General features: G+C 50.5%; 1 protein-coding gene and 1 long non-coding RNA gene across 4 annotated transcripts in view; one reads left to right on the forward strand and one right to left on the reverse strand.

Moving 5' to 3' along the window:
- Positions 1-479: 479 nt before the first annotated feature.
- The window catches only part of HOXC4 (homeobox C4), a 38,810-nt gene continuing 19,520 nt past the window's right edge, over positions 480-19,769 (reverse strand). Inside the window, exons 1-3 of one of the 3 annotated variants that reach the window (XM_060195212.1) lie at positions 18,701-19,051; positions 2,200-3,377; positions 480-1,691 (exon numbers count right to left, since the gene is read on the reverse strand). In XM_060195212.1, coding sequence (XP_060051195.1) covers positions 1,339-1,691; positions 2,200-2,638 — 792 coding nt within the window. In that variant the 5' untranslated portion in view covers positions 2,639-3,377; positions 18,701-19,051 and the 3' untranslated portion in view covers positions 480-1,338. Of the gene's footprint in view, positions 1,692-2,199; positions 8,959-18,700; positions 19,052-19,769 lie in introns of those variants that run through there. The other 2 variants (XM_060195211.1, XM_007518153.3) reach the window with 2 other exon arrangements.
- The window catches only part of LOC132539497 (uncharacterized), a 42,189-nt gene continuing 41,664 nt past the window's right edge, over positions 19,245-19,769 (forward strand). Inside the window, exon 1 of the long non-coding RNA XR_009550828.1 lies at positions 19,245-19,267. This is a non-coding gene — a long non-coding RNA (uncharacterized LOC132539497). The remainder of the gene's footprint in view (positions 19,268-19,769) is intronic.

The raw sequence follows: 19,769 nt of genomic DNA on the forward strand, positions 1-19,769 counted from the left end.
CTGCTGCTTCAGAATCAAATCTTTCTTCTTATGAGGATAACATGCATATTGAGGTGAGGAAGTCAATTTCCTTTACCCCCGTCTCCAGTGAACTCTTTTCCTTTCCTTTTCCCTAAACTAACCTCAAAAATTAGCCAAGAGGAGGGAGATGTAAGGAGAGAGAAATAGACAAAAAGAGGGCACCTATTCTAACTAGAGAAAAGTAAAAATTCCCTCCCCTCCTCAAGCTGTACTATGAGTCCCCCCAGGAGACTTTGGGCTCTTTGCAGACTCCAAGGGAAGGGGCAGGAGGAACCAGTCCTTGTCTTCTCCACCCCCTCTTCTGAGCAGCTCCTGCCCCAGCCCCCTTTCAGGAGACTAGAGTTGAGAGTTGGGAATGGTGTGTTTGCTTAGAGTAAACTTAGGCAACTACAGAAAAGGAGGGATGTTACCAGGCCAGAAGGAGGAGGGGGATCAAAAGAAACCATCAGACACTGACGTAAAACTAATTCACATCCACTGGTTTATTATTGATCACGGGGCATTTCACATCGACACTAAAATTCTTTATTGCAAGTTTTACAATAATCAAGGAAATTCAGTCCAAAAACACAATGACCAAGGTGGGGAGTAGAAGGGAGGGAGACTCTACCTACAGACTGCCTCTCTGAACTGAAAGTTCATTTTTATTTTCTTTTGGCTCCTCAAACTGAACAGCTCTGAGAGGCTCTCCAGATGCATTTAGCTTTGTCTGATGTCTTCCCCTCTCCTCCTGACTCCCCCCCAACAATAATACAAAAGAACTTCATAGCTTTGTTCTCCTTAAAATGACTTCCCCCTCACTAACCTCCCCTGGTGCATTTTCAATGCAAAAGGCCTAAGGATAGAGAGGGGAGAGGGGGAGGAGGAAGGAGAGGAGGAGGAGGAGGAGGACTGGCTTTAAAGAAAAAAAAAATCTCTTTCCTTTTTTCTTTCCCTCATTTCCCCCTGAAATTCACCCAAACCAGACCATCGCACCTTGCAATATATAATTTTTGTAGCTTTTTTTCCTTAAAAAATAAATACCCCCCAAAAAATTGCCTTTGGAAAAAAAACAAAACAAAACAACAACAACCCAGTAGGTACCATGCTAAGACAACATCACATGCTTACAAGGGTCCTTAGTTGTGGGAGGAGGGAGAGAAGGAGGGGGATGGTTGTTTATCTGGTGAGTCTTGTTTTGGAATGGACAAGGACTAAGGTGGGAGGGAGCGAGAAAAGAACCAAAAAATATATAGATATATATATTAAATTCTATAAATAAGAGTCAATTTGTGTGTGAGGAGAGGGCGGCGCGGGGAGGGGAGGGTGTGCTGCGTTCTATAACCTGGTGATGTCCTCGGCCCGAGGCTCGGGCGGCGTGGCGCCCTGGGAGTGGTCTTCAGAAGTACCCGGGGTGGCTGTCGACAGGGTGCTGGGCGCAGCGCCTGCCGGGGGCGCTGACCTGACTTTGGTGTTGGGGAGCCGGTGGTCCTTCTTCCATTTCATGCGTCGGTTTTGGAACCAGATTTTAATCTGCCTCTCAGAGAGGCACAGCGAGTGGGCGATCTCGATCCTCCTCCTCCGGGTCAGGTAGCGATTGTAATGAAACTCTTTCTCTAATTCCAGGACTTGCTGCCGGGTGTAGGCTGTCCTCGAGCGCTTGGGTTCCCCTCCATTATAATTGGGGTTCACTGGGGGGAGGGGAAAAGCAAATAGTGGGGTTCAGAGGCAGCAGGCTCCCCCCAACCCTCCAGGCTCACCCCATCCTCAGCTCCTCTGTGGAACCCGAGGAGGGGTGGTGGGAATGAAGTCATCAAGCTAAATAAATGGGTTATAAAGAAGTTGAAGGGAACTGGAGACTTTGTAGTGTAATAAGAGGGGGATCCTCATTGTAACGACACTGAATTATTTATACGCCCTTAGAAAGCTAGCATAGTTTTCACACATACATAACAGATCGCAGCACATGGCTCGGACTGCCCAGAGTAGCTAAGCCATAAAATTTATGGGGGATGTAATTACCCATTCTCGCTCGTAAATCCAGTTCAATTGTGCTAACCCAGAGTCGCTCCTGGAGAGAGAGAGAGGGGGGGGGGGGAAGGAGAGAAAAGAGGACGGGGGGCAGAGGGGGCCAGGGAGGGTGGGGAGCGCCAGGGCCGAGGGGAGGGAGGGGGGAGAGCAAAAACCAAAGTTGCCTACCCGTGCTAACGTGGATTTTTTTCATCCAGGGGTAGACTATGGGCTGCTTGCTGGCGGCGCTGGAGGGATGGTCTGGGGCTGGCTGGCTGCAGGCTGGCGGGGCTGGGGACGGGGAGGCAGAGGCACCCGAGAGCGGCGCCGGCTCGCAGAGCGGCTGGGCTTTCTCGGGGTGGTGGTGGCCCGCCTGGGCCGGCCCGTGGCCTCGCGAGCTGCCCGGCCCCTGGAGGCTGGTGCAGCTGTACTGGCGCTCGGGGTAGCTGGGGCGCGGAGGCGGCGGTGGGTACAGCTCCTGGTGGTGATGCTGGAATCCCGATTCCCTGGTCCGGCCGTAATATTCCGGACTGTGTTCAGGGATGTAGCTATTTTGCGAATATTCTTCGCATGGAGGAAATTTCGGATCGATGTAGTTAGAGTCCATCAAATACGAGCTCATGATCATTAATTTCTGGAGTGGAAAATAATTTTTCTCGCTTTGTCGTTTTTCTGCTCCATAAAGCCCTCCTACTAGCTAGCGACCCTGTAAAGTTACTTTCACCATGTGACTCCACCGGCCAATCACACGGAGCAATCCAGTCCCCGGATAAGGAACCGAATCGCTTTATTCAAAATGTATCCAATTTTTGTGTGTGTGTGGTGCTGGTGGTGGTGCTGCTGCTGGGGGTGGTGGTGGTGGTGGTGATGGGGGGTTGTCTGGCAAGGGCGGGGGTCCCCAGTACCATCTCCGCGGACTGACAGCCCCCCTGCAAAAAGAGATGGGAAGCCCCCAGCTTCCCTTGCAAGGCTGGGCATTGGGGAGGCTGTGGTGAGACTGGGGCTCAGAACTCTGCGGAGGTCTCCAGGCCTTTACAGAAGTGTTCATTCTTCGCATTCCGTCTCAGGCGGTGGAGGTCAGTTGGCAGCGCCCGGCTTTCACAGGAAGAGGAAGTTGAATGTGGACTGGAGTGGAGATTGGATGGGGAGGGGCACAGGTCGAGCCCTGGAGGCTGGAGAGCTGGCAGTGCCCCCCCCATCCATCCAAGGACCCCAGTGTCGAGCTCCCTTCCCTGTCCACACTCACGCAGCCCTCTGGCCAAGGGGCAGGCAAGGCCATCCTGGCTGAACCAGGGCAGGTAGAGGTAGCTGGATGCAGAGGATTCTGATGTCATTGCTGGAGGCCTGGGGAGTTGCCCCCCCCCCCACTGAAGAGAGACAGAAGTGGCTGGCAAAAGCAGAATTCAGAAGCCTTGCCCACCTCCCCTGAGGACATGCTGGCCCTCCCTGACCCAGCCCAGGGCCCAGGCACTCTGCTACAGGCTGCCCTGTCCCTCTCCACACTGTCTACCTGCAGCTTGCTGACAACTTCCTTCAAAGCTGCTTCCCAAGGAACCTGGGCAAAGAGGACAGTGGCTGCCACAGGCCAGTGCCAGCCATGGTGCCCAGCCCTGGCCTGGGAGCTCTGCTCCCTCCATCCCCACAAAGGGCAGACCCGGCCTGCCTGGGGAGAAGAGCCTGCTTCCGGCCAGGCCAGGCCAGGCCAGGCTGCTGTATGTATGTAACACTATGCGTTTACATGTAAACAGGCCCTCCCCAGGGCCAGCTCTAGGAGGCCTTGCAGAAACCCAGGGGCTAGCTTACCACACTGGGGAAGCAGGGTGGGCCTTGGAGGTCCCCAGCTCATTTCAATCACCCCCACCTACCCATTCACTCACCCACCCACAGGAATACCCTGGAGGGCTGGGAGTGGGTGGGAAGGTTTGCTTTCCAGAACACCCCCCCCCCCAGCTCGGGTGGCCGCCTCATGCCACCGATTCCAATTAACTGATCCCATAACTCATAGTTGTGGGGGGGGGTGGCAGAAGGGAGAGCCCAGGGAGGGAGCCGGGTCCCCTTGTTGTACTTGATAACAATTATAGTTTAAAATCATAGCTTGCCGGGCTCAGCTATATTTTACTTGATAACAATAAAAGTGACACATAAAGTTAACTGTTTATGTTTTATTTATTAGACTAAATCTGCCAGCGGTGGTAGGAGCGCTTGCCTCGTCGCTACAGCTTTTATAGGGCTGTAAAACGTCATAAATCAGTCTCGCGGAATAGCCCGCACTCTTTGTGTCGGCAGCGGCACTGGGCTGGCGGCCGCTGGCTGCCTGCTCCCTCCTTTCCACGAAAAGTCGTAATGTGATTTTTTTCCCTCTGATTTTATTATTATGATCGCCGCCCTGATTAGTCAATCTACCTTTAATTCGCCACCCTACGCTGCCTCCTCCCAGCCCAGCCTGGTTGACACTTGAATAAGTACCTTTTAAAATGGCATAACAACTATTTGAGGGTTTAATTAGAACATCTGCAATTAAGAGAATGAGGAAGGGAAAGGGAAGAAAAAAATCAAGCCCCTGTGAGAGGGAGGCTGGAGGTTCCCATTCTGTCTCCTTTCACCTCTGGTCTACAGCAGAGGGTCCCCACCTTCAAATAAGGGTTCGCCCTAAGGGCTAGAAGGACAGGGGTGCCTGGACTCCCCTCCTCCAGTGCCCCAACACTCACCCCAGGCTCCCCAGGTCTCAGGGATGGGGTTCTCTAGATATGTTCCTCTAAAAAGACTGTACCCCCCCCCCATCAGCAGGTTGTGGGGTGAGCAGGAATCCCCTGGAGGTGGACTAAGGCTTCCTTGAGATGCCCAGACTTGCTGCCCACTCATGACTGACTTGGGAGACTTCTGGAAAGGGCTGGCTGGTTTGACTGGAAGGGGAACTTGAAATTGTAAAGAGGATGAGATGGCTGCTTTGAGTTGCTAGTTGTGGACTGTGTAAGGCTTTGAATTTTAGTATTTTTGGGGGGGGGGGACGCTGGTAATTCCAAGTGGCTGGAAGGAGGTAAAGGGAAGCCAATGCTGAATACTTTCTTAAATAAAAAGTCTCAACTCAAGCCCCAGACTGACCAGTCAGAACCCAAGTTCCAGGGTGTTCTCTTAGAATGGAAGGGTAAGGATTGATGGGAGAGGAGAAATCCTCTAGCCCTAGCCCCTACCCGCCCCCCTTTCTGGGCCTGCATCTGGATGGGCTGCCCCTCCCCCTACTGCTGGCAGCCAGGAGAGCCTCTGCCACACCTGGCCAGGTGAGATCTTAGCCTGGCTCCCCTCCTCCCAGAGAGAGCTGCAACTCTCTTTCCTTCATTAGGTTCTTGGGTCTGTTTGGGAGTCCTTCCCAGACACTGCCCATCCTACACTCCCATCCCAGGGGCCTGAGCTTCTGCAGGTGGGACCCACCAGGAAGCAGGAGCTAGAAACCCAGCCAAGCCCAGCCTGTGGGAGCACTACTGAGAGTCTTCCACTGGCCTTCAAGTTTGTCTTTAGCTTTTACGGCTAACAAGTACATATGCCTCCATACTCTCCATATTTATTAAAATCTGACATCTCGCCATGCACAGCTCTAAATATGCAGGGTTTTCATCCTCCAGTTTGCAAGACTAATTTGACATGCATATCCATCCAGAAGGTGAAATGCCTCAAGCTTGTCACACCCATCTACATCATTTACAAAATAATAATAAATAATAATAATAATAAAATAAAAATGAAAATTCTTTGGGCTTCACAGCAAAGAAGCCACTAAGGAAAAAATAGCAAGCCAGACTCTACTACACACACACACACACACACACACACACACACACATACACACTTTCACCTGGACATTCTTATAAACACAGAGCTAAAATCCATTCCAAGAGCTCCTACCCTTTGTATTGGTTTAGGTGGAGATGGGGGTCCTGACTGGGCTCCTGCCTGTGCTGGATCCTAGTACGGGGTCCTCTCTCCTTTTGTGCAAGCCTTCTGCCTAGCCAGCTCAAAGGTCCCTGCTTCACCTCTCTCTGTCCCAATTTTACTTAATTTTATTTTTAATCTTGACCATCATTTGCCAGCACCCAAACATTCTGCAAGAGCCCCTAACCCTCTCCCAAATCTCGAGATCTGGTTTCTCTTTTGGAAACATGGCTCAGTACAAAGCGCTTCCCTTCTGACACTGCTGAAGAAAAATACGTGTCCATTGTGTTGGAGGCCTTATTGTGCCTAGATTACCATACTGACCGTTGGATAACCCATATTCCTCCCCGCCCCAGGAGCAGGCTGCTGGCTGAGAGACCTCAGCGGCTCCACAGATTCTGTGCTGCATGAAAATCTCATCCTTCAGACTCCCTGGATTATTTTCCTAGGGAGAAAAAAATTAATGGGAGAGCCAACTCAGGACTCAGAGAGCAAGAGGAGGAAACATCAGAATCACATACCCCCCCTTCAGCACTGCAGGGGCTTTTGAGTGTTGTGTGTGTGTGTGGTTGTTGTTGTTTTGTTTTTTGTTTTGTATGTATGTAAGGTGTGTGTGTATGGTGGTGTGTATGTGTTTTGCTGTTGTTTTATAGATTAAAAAATGTACCGTATCTCTTTTCTCTCCTTCAAATAAATTGACTTTTAGATGGTAGGCAATAAGTCATTATTTTTATTTTTTTCTCCAAGCTACTTGAACTGCCACACTAATCCCAGACTCTTACCCCATTTGTGCGTGGATGGTATATGTGTGTGTGTGTGTGTGTGTGTGTGTGTGTGTGTGTCCATTCCTAAAGCCAGTCGGCAGGGCTAATGTATGCAAAAGAATATGCAAATGCTTAATTGATTTTTTTCCTTAACTCTCTTGTCAGTAAAAGTAATGGATTGGTCTAAAATGATTTTAATAAGCCGGATGTGTCACCAGAAAAAATACTCAACCTTTTTTTCCCCCTCCTTCCTTCTCCTGGAATCGCTTATAGTCTGAGAAAAAAAAAAAAAAAAAGCAATCATGGAATGTTAATTTGTCCCCCTTTAAAATATTAAAGATAAATTTCTCCTGTTTGTTCCAAGACCATAGGCAAGGTCCTCTCATGGATTTCACCCCACCTTGCCTTCCCTTCCTTGGAATTCAATTTTCCTTAAATCTCGTTTAAAGTGGCTTTTTAAAAAGTGGCCGCATTTTAATATTGGTTAGACAGAGTGACCTGCATTTCACCTCGGGTGTTTGACTTGTTCCAATAGGTCACTGCCATGGGGTTATTGATGGGGAAACTCCATTGAAATTTGTCTCTTCGCAAATGGCCTTTAGATCTTCCAGTGAGTTCAATAACTAGTTATAATGTAGAAGGGGAAAAATGAAGGCCCTGGGCTAACGAATTTGATGTTTCATTTTTATGCTGGAGAAATTGTTAGTTAGAGGTTGGGTTCCCCACCCCCTTCCTTGCTCATCCTGGCCATGCAGAACCCCATTCCCATCCAAGGCTGCTGAGTTATTCCACTCCACACACCCCCAAAACTTGGACTGGCAGGGTCCCTTTCTCCCTTTGGTTCACACTGTCATCATTATTATTATCACTATTGTTGTTGTCAGTTAAGAATTTGACTTATGGCTGCAAGACTTTTGTGCTGCTGGAACTGTGTCACCTAAACTTTCCCATTAGAGGGGGAGAAAGACTTTTATTGTTTTTTTAAGAAGCCTAAATACTGGTTTTGAAAGACCAAGGAATTGGGTTAGTTTTAGGATGGCTTGTGCCTGGTGCACCCCAGAATTAAGGAGCCAAGCTAAATCTGAGAACCCTTTAGGGGGTGGGGCTGCATCTCAAAAAAACCTGATCTGTACTTGCTCCCTGAACTGTCAGGTGCCTCTGGAGTCAGGCAGGCAGGACCAAGGAGGCTAAGGACAGAGGAAGGACTCCCTGGAGCAGGCAAGAGAGTCCTAGGTCTCCTCCAGGGTCAGACACAGAATCCCCAGGAAGCTATGAATTCACTGGACAAGGTGCCAGCAAGTCAAACCCCAGCTCAGCTCGCTCACCAGGACAGAGATGCTCTGGGAGAGATGGTGAATGTTAGCGGAACTGGAGGAAACAGAAACAGGATGGGGGTGATGGCGGATCTTAAAAGGTTTCTCTTTTTCTGGAACTGCAAAGGAGTGGAAGAGGGCAAGAGAAGTGAGGGAAGGTCATTTTATTCTTCCCAATCACATCAAGTTGAAGCACCCTTGACTTTTGGGGGGAGGACAGCATGGGACTGACTACCACCAGCCAGACAGTCACCACCATTAACCTCCACAATTACAAGACCATCCTCCCCTGGCTCCCAGGAGCTGCCCCTTTCCCTGCCCTGCCCAAAGGGCTTCAGTCTGAGTCTGTTTAGCCTCAAGTTCCCTCTTGAATGTGCCCCCCACCTCCCAGCTCCCTTCCCAGCCTGGGTCTTTATATGGAAGCCAGTCTAGACCCCTGGTGATGGGAAACCCAGGTGATGGGCTCTACTCAGATGCCTGAAGTTAGGGTGCCATCTCCCTACATTGCCCCGTCCAACCCAGAGGTAGCGTCTTGGTCTTGGTGCTCCCTAGACCCAGCCCTCAACACTTGCCCAGACAGATCCGTGCCACCACTGGTGCCTGGGGGAGCAACCCTGAACCTGGAGGCCACAACCCCACAAAAATGGGGGAGCCCCAGAATGGGGCCATCGCTGGCTCCAGAATCCAGCTTGGGAGAGGAGCCCTGGCCTGCTCTGCTTCCCATCCCAGCCTAGCGGGGATGCCCCAAGATCTACGTCAAACTTCCAGCGGCCCCTGGGCCTGCCGCCCCGGCTGTGGTCTGGCAGTGCCCTCAGCATCCTCGGCCCCTAGCTTCAGCCTCGCCTCTTCCCCGTTTTAATTATGTGATTGATTTTCGCTTTGGCCGTTTTGGGACGCCTCTGCCTCCGACTGTTTAAATCCCCCCACACACCTTTTTTCTTTTCTCTTTTCTTTTCTTTTCTTTTCTTTTCTTCCTTTCTTTCTTTTTTTCCTGCTGGAGGGCAGTAATTGAGAGGCTGGAGTAGCGCAGGATCAGGGTCCGCTGCGGCCTCGCCCTACACTTCAGGGAAATGGTCCTCCGGCCGCGGGCCTGCGCGGTGCTGCGGCGCTGCGGGCTGGCGGGCTGGCGCTCGGCTGCCGGGAGCTAGCGGGCTGAGGCCGCTGCGCCCACTCGCCTCCCGAGCGGCTCTGCTCCGCGGGGACCCGACCCTCACGCTGGGAGCCCGTGCCCGGGGCCGCAAGGAGGCCGGGCCGCGTCCGGCGGGCTGCGGGCTGCGGACTCTAGGGGCGCGTCGCCCGCTGTCCCCCAAGACCTGACCGAGCCGGGCGAGCGGATCAACAGACCCCGCAGCAAGTTTGCGCCGCAGATCCCCGGCACTAGACGCCACCCCAGACCCACGGAGAGCCGCTGGGGGGGGGGGGCACACACTGGCATCTGGAGGTGGCCCCAGGCACCCACATCAGGGCAGCCCTGAACATCGCCCAGACAGCGTGGAGACCCCAAGGTGAGGAGGAGAGAGGGGAAGGGGGGAGAACTTTTTTATTTATGAGATTGAGTGACCACTGAAATCAAGAAAAGACCCCCTTCACCGCTATAGAGGCCGGCTCCTACCCTTTCTCTCCTCTAGAAGAGTCTCACTTTGCCCCTTAAACCTTGGGGATTCGCTTCATGGCGCCTCTATTTACAGCTAATAAACACTTCTGATTACTCTCTCACACGTCGGGCTCCGGCTTTGATCCTGTCCAGCCAGGCAGAGTCGCTAATAGCTGCGTTTGATGAAGAAACCCCCAACCCTTGAGGGAGAGGAAGGAGCTGGGGACACCGTTCACATGGGGGGAGAAGTTCTGTGAAATTTGACTTGTTCCGAACCTTCTCCCCATCCCTGGACAGACAGCACCCCAGCCCCAGTGTTCCCAACCTCTTCTCCCGCCCCCACCAACACCCCCAGCAGCAATGTTGCTGGGTAAATCAGAGTCTCGCCAGCCTGACTATTAGGATTCCAGAGACGTTGGCATCTGTAGCAATCATTAGTCAAAGCCACGGAAGCCAAAGGAGCCGAAGAGTTGGACAGAAAAAATCTTGGAAATGATATACAGGAACCGCCAAAGCATCCATCCCTGCCTATAAGAGAGCGAGAGCGGCTGCAAGAGTGAGGCGGCTGCTTAATTGGGCCCCAGGCTCACAGAACAACTGGAAGAGGGACGGATGGGCCGGCAAGGACCCTGGCACCATAAGGGTAGCATACCCCCCCAATTGTTTTTTTTTTTTTTAAGTTAGAGACTTGAACATCTTTCCATCAAAAGTGTAGAGGCCCAGTTGGAGGGGTGTATGGAGACCTTTCAAGCCACAACTCAGCCTCTCTAGCCTGAGCCCAGAGCAGAACTCTTCTCTCTCCCTCATGCTGACTAAGTCTCTGGGCAGGTCTGGCCTGCACCGGGACTTCAGGTCACAGGGACCACCTGGAGAAAGGTTGTGTTCTTGGGGGGAGGGGCAGACTAGATTTGGAGGCAGCAATAGAACCATTCACTTGAATAATCAAACATCTGGAAGACTGTTTTGCTCTCTACCTGCTCTCACCTGGTATCTGTCTAGATCACAAAGGAAAGGATTCAGTGCTAGAGAAATCCCTTAAGTTTAAGTCCTTCTGGAAGAGCTATGCCCCAGCCTAGAGACATATGGGTTATGGAGCCATCTCTAAATGTTTGCTCAAATATTTAAGTTTGTAGCAAAACCGCAAAGACCATAAAAGATCTCTAAATAAGTAGCTTCAGTATGTAGCTAGTTTATGAATTGGAACCCTTGTGCATATCTAAATGATATCGGAGAGTGAACAATGTATATGCGTAGGTTTTTTTTTCTTAAAAGAAAATAAATACAAGTAGTTATCTCGCTGTCTGGAGAGAGTTGAACCAGTACATCCCAGCGTATACATCCAACCACTACAGAAAGACTGGTAGAGCACACACAGGAGTTCCAACAGAAGACTGCTGCCTTCACTGTCGATCTATAAATCTACTGATCAATAAATCGGTGCTTCTGTGTGGAGCAGAGGGGATGTAAAACACATCCTGTTATGTAGGCGTAGGAAATCTATAAATACATTTTTCACATATACAGCCCAGTTCTCTGTAAAGAAATGCACCGAGTCTTAGGGATCAGTGAGATTCTTTAGTTTCTGTGGGCTTGGGATGTCCCAGCCCAGACTCCTCCAGGAAACTGAGGGCGGTAAAGTAGAGCTTGCACCAGTGCTAAGAGGCCTGGGGAAGTCATAGACTCTGCGGGGTCCTTTCCAACCTATAGGTATGTTTCTCTGGCTGCAACACATGGGAGCCCCAAAGTCTGAAAGCGAATTGACTTGAAGTGGCCCAAGAAGGAGAGGGCTTGGCTGGTCCCCCGCAGCTTTCCAGCGGAAGGCTTAGAAGACTGGGGTAGTTGTAGGAGAGGAGGGTTCATTAACGTTACAAACTGGAGCCACTGAGGTAAGATATGGTTTTGTTTGGAGACTGGTCTGAAAAGATTTCCCTCCACCCCCACCCTCCACCCCTCTAGGTCATGTAACTCAAATATGGCTGGCGTCTAGGTGGGGACCTTCTACCTGCCTCACTCCCAGTTCCACTCTTGATGAGTTCTGCCTTCCTTCTCCACCTGAAGCCCACCCCTGTTCCCACCCCACCCCTCAAGAAAGCAGACAGACACACACACACACACACACACACACACACACACACACACACACACACACCCCGAAATCAGAATCTACCTCCAGGTAAAGTAACTGATTCAGTTCCTTTTGAACTGAGGGCTTAAGGCACCAAGGGCATCCTGGGCCAAAGGAAATACAAGGTGGTGTGATTTTTTTATTTTAATCTGGAACTTTGGATGGAACTTTGGTGGGTAGGTGGGGGTAATTGGTGAACTTTTGCTTATCAGAGGTGGAAAACTTTGAGAGGTTTCCATATTTTCCTCTTTTGATTCACTAGAGGGAAAGGGAGGCCAAGAGGGGCTCCAGGTGGGCTGGGGGACTGTAATCCCTGCTAGCTGGCCACTTTAGGGGAGAGTGATTTACAAAGCCAGACCTCAGATGCCACTTCCTGAGAAGTCACCACATCAAAACAGCCTCCTCTATGCTTTTATGACCCAGTTCTACTCCCAACAGGAAAAGCACCCTCAATAAAAGCTTGGTCCCCACCCCCCCCCCTCCTCTGCCTACAGGAGAGAGGCACAATCCTAAATAAGGGAACTGAACCTCCCTTTCTTCACACACACACACACACACACACACACACACACACACACACTTCCAGTTAGAAAGTTGGCTATTAAAAAAGTATTTTTTTCCACAAGTAGAACCTGAACTGGAGTTGGTGTACTGCACCAAAGTAAAAGACTCTGGGGTGGGTGGGGGAGGAGAGAGTACAGGTCCTGGAAAAGGATGACAGAGGACCTAGTGGGGGTTGTATTGTTATGTGGAAAACTGAGAAATGTAATGCATGTACAAACTATCCTATTCACTGTTAAATGTAAAACATTAATCCCCCCAATAAAGGGGGGGAAAGTATATTTTCTCTTAAATTTTTTAAGAATATTATTTATTATTTTAAATAATTTACTCATGAGAAAGACAGGAGAGAGGGAAAGAACCAGACATCACTCTGGTACATGTGCTGCCAGAGATTGAACTCAGGACCTCATGCTTGAGAATACAATGCTTTATCCACTGCGCCACCTCCCGGACCACTATTTTTTTTTATATTTGAGAGAGAAATACAAAGAGAGAAACACCAGAGCACTGCTCAGCTCTGGTTTATTGTGGTGGTTGGGGGGGGTGAGAGATTGAACCTGGGACTTCCGAGAGCCTCAGGCAGGAGAGTCTCTTTGCATAACCATTAGGCTATCTACACCACCCTTAAAATTTTTCTTTACTGAGCAAAAAAAGCAGCTTGGAGTGAGTTGTGGTTTCAGCATGGGACCTTGGGGAAAGGGCATGTGATCAGAGCAGGAGCAGGCCTTTAGCTCTTCATTGCCTTCCAACCCCCCACAACCCAACAGGCCAACAGACACCAAAGGTTACCAAGAGCCTGGCTGCTGCCATCTGTGTGGGGCTGCCTCAAGGTTCTGGCCTCTCAGGAAGGTAGAAAGACAGAAACTAAGACATCATCCAGGGCTGGAGGGCAGGGATGACAAGGGAACACAAGTGGCCTCCAGACTGGAAGCTGACAGGCTAAGGGAAAGGGGGTGGTAGTGCAGGGAGAGAGCTTAATGGTTATGCAAAGATACTTTCATGCCTGAGGCTCTAAAGTCCCAGGTTCAATTCCCAGTAGCATCATAAACCAAAGCTGCTCTGGTCATTCTCCCTCTCTCCCATCTCCTTAAAATAAATAAAATATTTTTAAATTTAATTTAATTTCCCTTTTGTTGTCCTTGTTGTTTTTATTGTCCTTGTTGTTGTAGTTATTACTGATGTCCTCTTGTTAGATAGGACAGAGAGAAATGGAGAGAGGAGGGGAAGACAGAGAGGGGGAGAGAAAGATAGACACCTGCAGACTTGCTTCACCGCCTGTGAAGTGACTCCCTGCAAGTGGGGAGCTGGGGGCTTGAAATAAAATATTTTTAAAAAGAAGAAGGAAGGAAGGAAGGAAGGAAGGAAGGAAGGAAGGAAGGAAGGAAAGACAGGGAAGGGTAAGGAATGGAAAGCTGATGCAGGTCTGCTTCACTAAGTCCTTTTTGGACTCCTGACTTCGGGCACATATGTCTATATCATGTGTTCAGGTGTCGTGATATTTAGTACTGGGGGCTGGGAGAGGCAGGGATCTTTCTGGGGCAGACTCCAGCCTGCTGGCTCTGTGAGAGCTGCTGCCACACCAGTGCTGAAGGTTCACCAAGCAGCAGCCCACATGCTTTACCCAGCTCATGAAGAAAGTGACCTGGGAGGTGGCACAGTGGGTAGAGTCTTAGGCTTTCAAGAATGAGGTTCTGAGTTCCAGCCCCAGCATTGCATGTGCCAGAATGATGCTCTGGTGTTTCAATTCATTCCCAATCTCTCTCTCTCAAATAAATAAATAAATCTTTTAAAAAATCATGGAAGCATTTCCTTTGTACACATGTCAGGTAACGAAAAATAACCTCCTGCCAGCATTGGGTCCCCAGCATGTCTAGAACCTTCCATTCAAGCTTGCATTCTAGCTTCTAAGGTCTACTCATCAGAAGATGAACAAGCACAACCCAGTCCAACTTTCCTAATTTCTAAATGGCACCCCCAGCCTTCTGTCCCCTCCACTACACACAGAGTGAGTCATCCTGAATATCTCTGTTCCTCTTTTGCCATTTGGTGAGTATTGGGACTGGGAGTGGGAGACAGAGAACAGAGTTCTGTAAGACTCAGGGGCTGAGTACTCTCTAAGACCCCACTTCCTCAGGCTCCTGAGGTCCACAGAAGCAGCTCAGGGAGGGTTTTTTCAAAACAGACATACTATTCAAGATTCTAAGAACCCAATAAGTCACCTCCTTGATACTCTAACAATCTAGTCTCGTGTTAAACTAAATCTCTGACCTTGCCGAAGCCCTAACTTGAAGTTCTGAATCCAGACAGTCTTTCTTCTCCATCTCCAAGTTCTCCAGTCCCACCAAAAAAGAGGCTCCGAGAGGTGCTAATCTTGTCAGCAGAATGAAGCATAGAATTGAAGACAATGATAATAATATTCAGGACAAAAACCCATCCCAAAACTAACAGGGAAAGCAAGAGAGACAGACAGAGACATTTTACTTGGATATTAGGAGAGGCTGAGGCAATGAAAACTCTTCTCAGTGCTTCTTTCCACAGTAACCCCCCCATCAAGACTACCAAACTATTCTCCAGGTTAATGTGTGTGTGTGTGTGTGTGTGTGTGTGTGTGTGTGTTTCAATTCCAACTCACAAAAGAAGTAAATGGAGCTGTAGTAATAGGAGGTGACTGGAAAGTGGGGACTCAGTTTCTAGGAAGAGTTCTCTGGTTTCTAGTCCTAATTCTTTTACCTGGCCTATGGGATTGTCTCCAAAACAGATCCACCCAGAAAATGGACAAGCAGGGGGTACAGGGCTGTTCCATCCCTGCATCCTTCATGCCCCAGAGAAGGGCTCAGTAATCTGAGTGACACAATCCATCAGAGAGCCCCTTCCCCCCACCCCAGTCATTTCAAGGACAGGAGACCTGGAAGAGAAGGGGAGCAGAGGGGAGGTCAAGCTGAAAAAAAATGAACTTTCTGGGCCAAGAGATAGAGCTCCTCATAGATGACACACTTTACCATTCTTGACAAGCCAGGTTCAAGTTCCCAACCACCACATGGGAGAACCTGCATAGGGAAGCTTCACAAGCTTTAGAGCAGAGCTGTGGTGTTTCTCTCCTCCTCTCTGCTTCTCATCTTGTGTCTAAAAAAAAATACTTAACTCTCATTTCTACAAAGCCCTAAGACTGAAGGAAGGGAATGCCTGGGTCATAGACCTGTGAGTGAGCTGGCTCTGGGCCCAAATCAAAATGTTTCCCAAGTCAGGAAACACCAGTATTTCTGTCACAACATGTACACGCTCTGTGCCATCAGCTCCTCTTGTTCAGAAATGATTTTGCACCCAGTGCCTTCCCCACAGGGCCCATGTAAACACAAGCACCACAACCCACACCCTCAGCAGCTATGTTCTCTAAGAGCTATTGGCCAAGACACAAGATAAGCACTTAGTCTATAATAATTATAACAACAGTCTTGTTAAAGCACTGAAGAGGCACTTAAGCAAATCCATCAACTGTTGGGGCCAAGTGGTGATGCATCTGGCTAAGCACACACATTACAGTGTGCAAGGACATGGGTTCAAGGCCCTGGTTTCCACCTGTAGGGGGAAGCTTCATGAGTGTTGAAGCAGGGCTGCAGATGTCTCTCTGTCTCTTTCCCTCTCTATCTTCCCCTCTCAATTTCTCTCTGTCTTTTTAAAATAATAAATAAGTAAATAAATAAAATCTTTTTTAAAAAATCCATAATCTGTTTATTATGGATGGGGGTGGAGTGGGGATGGGGTCCTGACAGGGCATATACTCTTTTCCTAAGCCTCTCTTTCATCTGGCTCCAAGTTATTCAACAAACTCAAAGTCCCAAGTACAAACCTCAGAAGACATATTTTTGCTCCCTTCCTCAACCATGCCTGAGGTAGTCTGATAAAGCTAATGACTGCTGGAGCACTTCCAGAAAGATCAATCAAAAGATGTCTCTTGGAATCACCCAACCTGCACCCAGGAAATCAGCAGAACTTGACAGAAGTAAACGCTAGCAAATCATCACAGTCAGCATTTGATTTCTGGGTTAAGAGTTTCTGCCCACACCTGCTCCATAGCCTATGGTACATTGTCCGCAAAGTCCACAGCTTTGATGTGAGCACACTGGAGAAGAGGAATAACCCAGAGCAATTCCCCACACCTGAACCCCAGTTACAACTTTGGGAGAAGCTGGGAGGACAAGCCAAAGACTCCTCAGAGATTATTTAGGCATAGAAGGAAAACACTCAGCATCTGACAGATGCTAAACCCTGGAGCTGAAAAGGGTGATGGGGAGCGAGGGAGGGAGGGAAGGCAGGAGGAAGAGAGAGTGAGTAAGAGACCGGACACTTCAGAACTGATTGGTTGCTGGGGACCACATGACCCTGTAGAGCACACTCCTGATTGGCTGTCTGACCTCTTCTGGGGTGAAAAGTCCTAGGAACAAAACTAAAAGCTTTCCGGGTTGATGAGGCACCTTGGTACCTGACTGACCGCCCATCCCCCCACTGCAGAGCCTCCCCCCCAATTCCAGCACAGAGGAAGGGGTGGGGGCAGCCAAGGCTCTCAGGCCACAGTTGTATATATCCTACTTCCTTTAGTATTTGTCCTATAAGACAGGAAAAAAAGAAGAGAGAAAGAAAAGAAGGAAGAGAACATAGTTTGAAGGGGGAAAAGGCTATCTGTGTAAGTGGGAAGAGGAGACGATGTTTAAATGGAACTTTTAAATCTCCAGCAGAAAGAGGGCTGTGGAAGGCATAGAGACACTGGGGGATGCTCTGTAAAACTGTCACACAGAAAACGGAAAGGGCACAGCCAGACCAGGCCAGATGGGCAGGCTGGACGGCCAGGCCTGTGGCAGGGCTTATATGACCCCGGTCCTAGCTCCAAGCCTGGCCACAGACACCCGAAAGCCCAAGAGACAGGAGGGAGGGGAAGTGTGGCGTTGTAGGCCCAGGGAAACTCCCTTCTCCCCACTGCTGGGATGGAAAAGGTCCAGAAAGCACCAGAATCACAGTGAGGAGGAGAGCCCTGGGGACTGGTAAGGGCGGAGAAACTGAGACCAGGAAGAAATCTCTGCGACCTTACCCCTACCCGTGCTTCCCTGCCAGAAACCCTCTTCCACCCAGCGGTGGGGGGGAGCGAGGGCCCAGGTCTCCACTGTGCACTGAGGCCTAGAGGCTCAGCAGGGAAGAGACCACAGAAGCCAGAGGGGCTCCTGTCCTTGGACCTTGCCTCAACCCTTCCTGGGATTGCTCCATTTCTGCTTCTCCCACTGGTCCCTTTTTTTGGCCACAGGGCACTGTTAGCACTCTTCTTTCCCACTGGCCCATCCATTCTCCACAGAGAGAGTGCCCAGACTCTCTTGGACCCCTAGGCTGTCCCTCCCCTGCTAGGGAGTTTCTCTCAGGTTTGCCCCCTTCTCTCCCCAGAGGCCTGGAAAAGTTGCTTGCTAGGGTCCTTCTTTCACCCTCCAGAGTCTGAACCAGGGCTAGCTCAGAGTGACTGTGTGTGTGTGTGTTCACTCACAGGAGGCCTGTGCTTTCTCCGCTGGCCCTTTAAAGAAGCCAGGAGGAAGTCCTATGGGAAACTGCCTTAGAGCCCCTGGGGGCTGCATCCCTAGGGGGCCAGGCCCTAACAAAGACAGTACCTCCACCCCTACCCATTTACACACCACCACAGCAGGAACTTCTAGGCCTGTTGAGGCCTAGCTGGCCCTCAGGCAAGGGCTAGGAAAGGGCCAGTAAAGGCCCAAAGAACTAGAAGGAGGTGAAGGAGAGGGCACTGCTATGAAGCCACCGTAATCCCTTGCCCACAAAGACCCTGAACACAACTGTGGTGACCGAGAGAGCCTAGCCAAGCCTGGTGGTGAGAAAGCATGGCTGCCTCCCTCTCCCAGGCTCAACCGGCCACCTAGAAACATCTGTGTGAGAAATCTCAGAGCCCTCCTTCCTTGCCTCCCTCTGAGGCTACCTGTGCCGGGCTCTGGGCCCCAGGCCAAAGGTTGCACGGGTCCCTCCCCATCCCGACCCAGAGCCCATGAGACACTTTGCGCTTGTGCCTGGAGTTCATATACTCTTAACAAACACCCAACACCCTGAATTTGTAGCTCTGTCTTCCCAGCTGGAGATGGGCTCCAGGAATATCTGCCGAACCTCTCAGGAGGTTTGCCCCAGCGGCCTTGCAGCTGATGTGGGAGTAAGAGCTGGGAAGGGAGAGCTGGAGAGATAGGCTCTCCGATCCTGATCCTCCCTCCTCTCCCAGTCGTGTCTTCTCTTCTCCCAGCTCAGCCTGGGGAGGCCTTCACTTCTCCCTCATAAGTGGGACCTGCCCTCTCTCCTGGGGGTGGGGGGCGGGAGGGTGTAAGAAAATGGGAGAAAGGGTCAGAGAGAGAGAAAATTAACTTACAGCGTTCGCCTGGGATTCATTTGCGAAGATGTAACCTCTCTCACCATCATCCCCAGCGCCGTAATCCCCTCTAACTGCCTGGCCCTCTGTCCTAGCATTAAACCTCACCAGCAGCTGCGTGGCTGGACAGTTAAGATTATATATGATGTAAATATATTGTGGGTTTGTCAGCTCTCCCTACACCATAAAACTTGGTTTAATGACATCACGTGGTCCCCCAAGAGCCACTCACAGGCTTGCCTTCAGGCCATTCACATAAATAACCTCCAAAAGTTTCAAACTCCTAAATTCACAAGGAAGCCCTGCGAATTTCCCTGATGTTAAAAGGCCCCAGAGCTGTTCCCTCGCCCCGCCCCTCCCAACCCTCCTTTCAGGGTGGGGCGGGGCGGGGGGGGGGGTGGAGAGGGTGGATCTTTATTTATTTATTTACTTACTTATTTCCATAAGGACCTGTCGCCTCCGAGGTCATGTTGATATTTTTGTCCTCCTATTTGTTTACCTCCTCTCTCCTCTAATTGCTCAGAGTGGGGCCGGGTCCCCCTCTCCCTACTCCCCCGGGAAGGGAAGGTAAGTCACTCTTCTTGTGCCTCTTTTTCTGCCAGAGGGGGTGGGTTTCAGGGCCAAGAAGAGAGGCTGGTTGCCCGGGTCTCTGTGTCTGGGACCCAAAAGCCTCTCCACTAACTCTTTCCCAGAGCAAGGCCAAACTCTGGTGCTCTGAGGGGGTTCTAAGAGGCTGTCCGGTTGGTGGGGGAAACATCCCAGACTCCACAGCAGAAGAGTCTGGCCTGGGGGCTCCCCACTCCCAAAGCAGTGGGAGTTAGGCCATGCCCTGTGTAGCCAGGAGGCAAGTAAAGCAGAGGTTGGGGCCTGGCATAGGCCTACCAGCCTGTGGGCTGAGTCAGGACTGGGGCAAGCCGGCAGGCACAGCCTTGGTCCACTCAGGCTTGTCCAGCCCCGTTGGGGCAAAGCGAGGCCCCAGAACCCTGGTTTCTAGGCTTCTCATCTCCCAAGAGCAGAGCGTGCCCTGGGGAAGAACAGGGCCTACACAAGGGGAGTCCCAGGCCTGCTG

This window comes from Erinaceus europaeus, chromosome 7 (assembly GCF_950295315.1).
Source record: "Erinaceus europaeus chromosome 7, mEriEur2.1, whole genome shotgun sequence".
Classification (NCBI taxonomy): Eukaryota; Metazoa; Chordata; class Mammalia; order Eulipotyphla; family Erinaceidae; genus Erinaceus; species Erinaceus europaeus.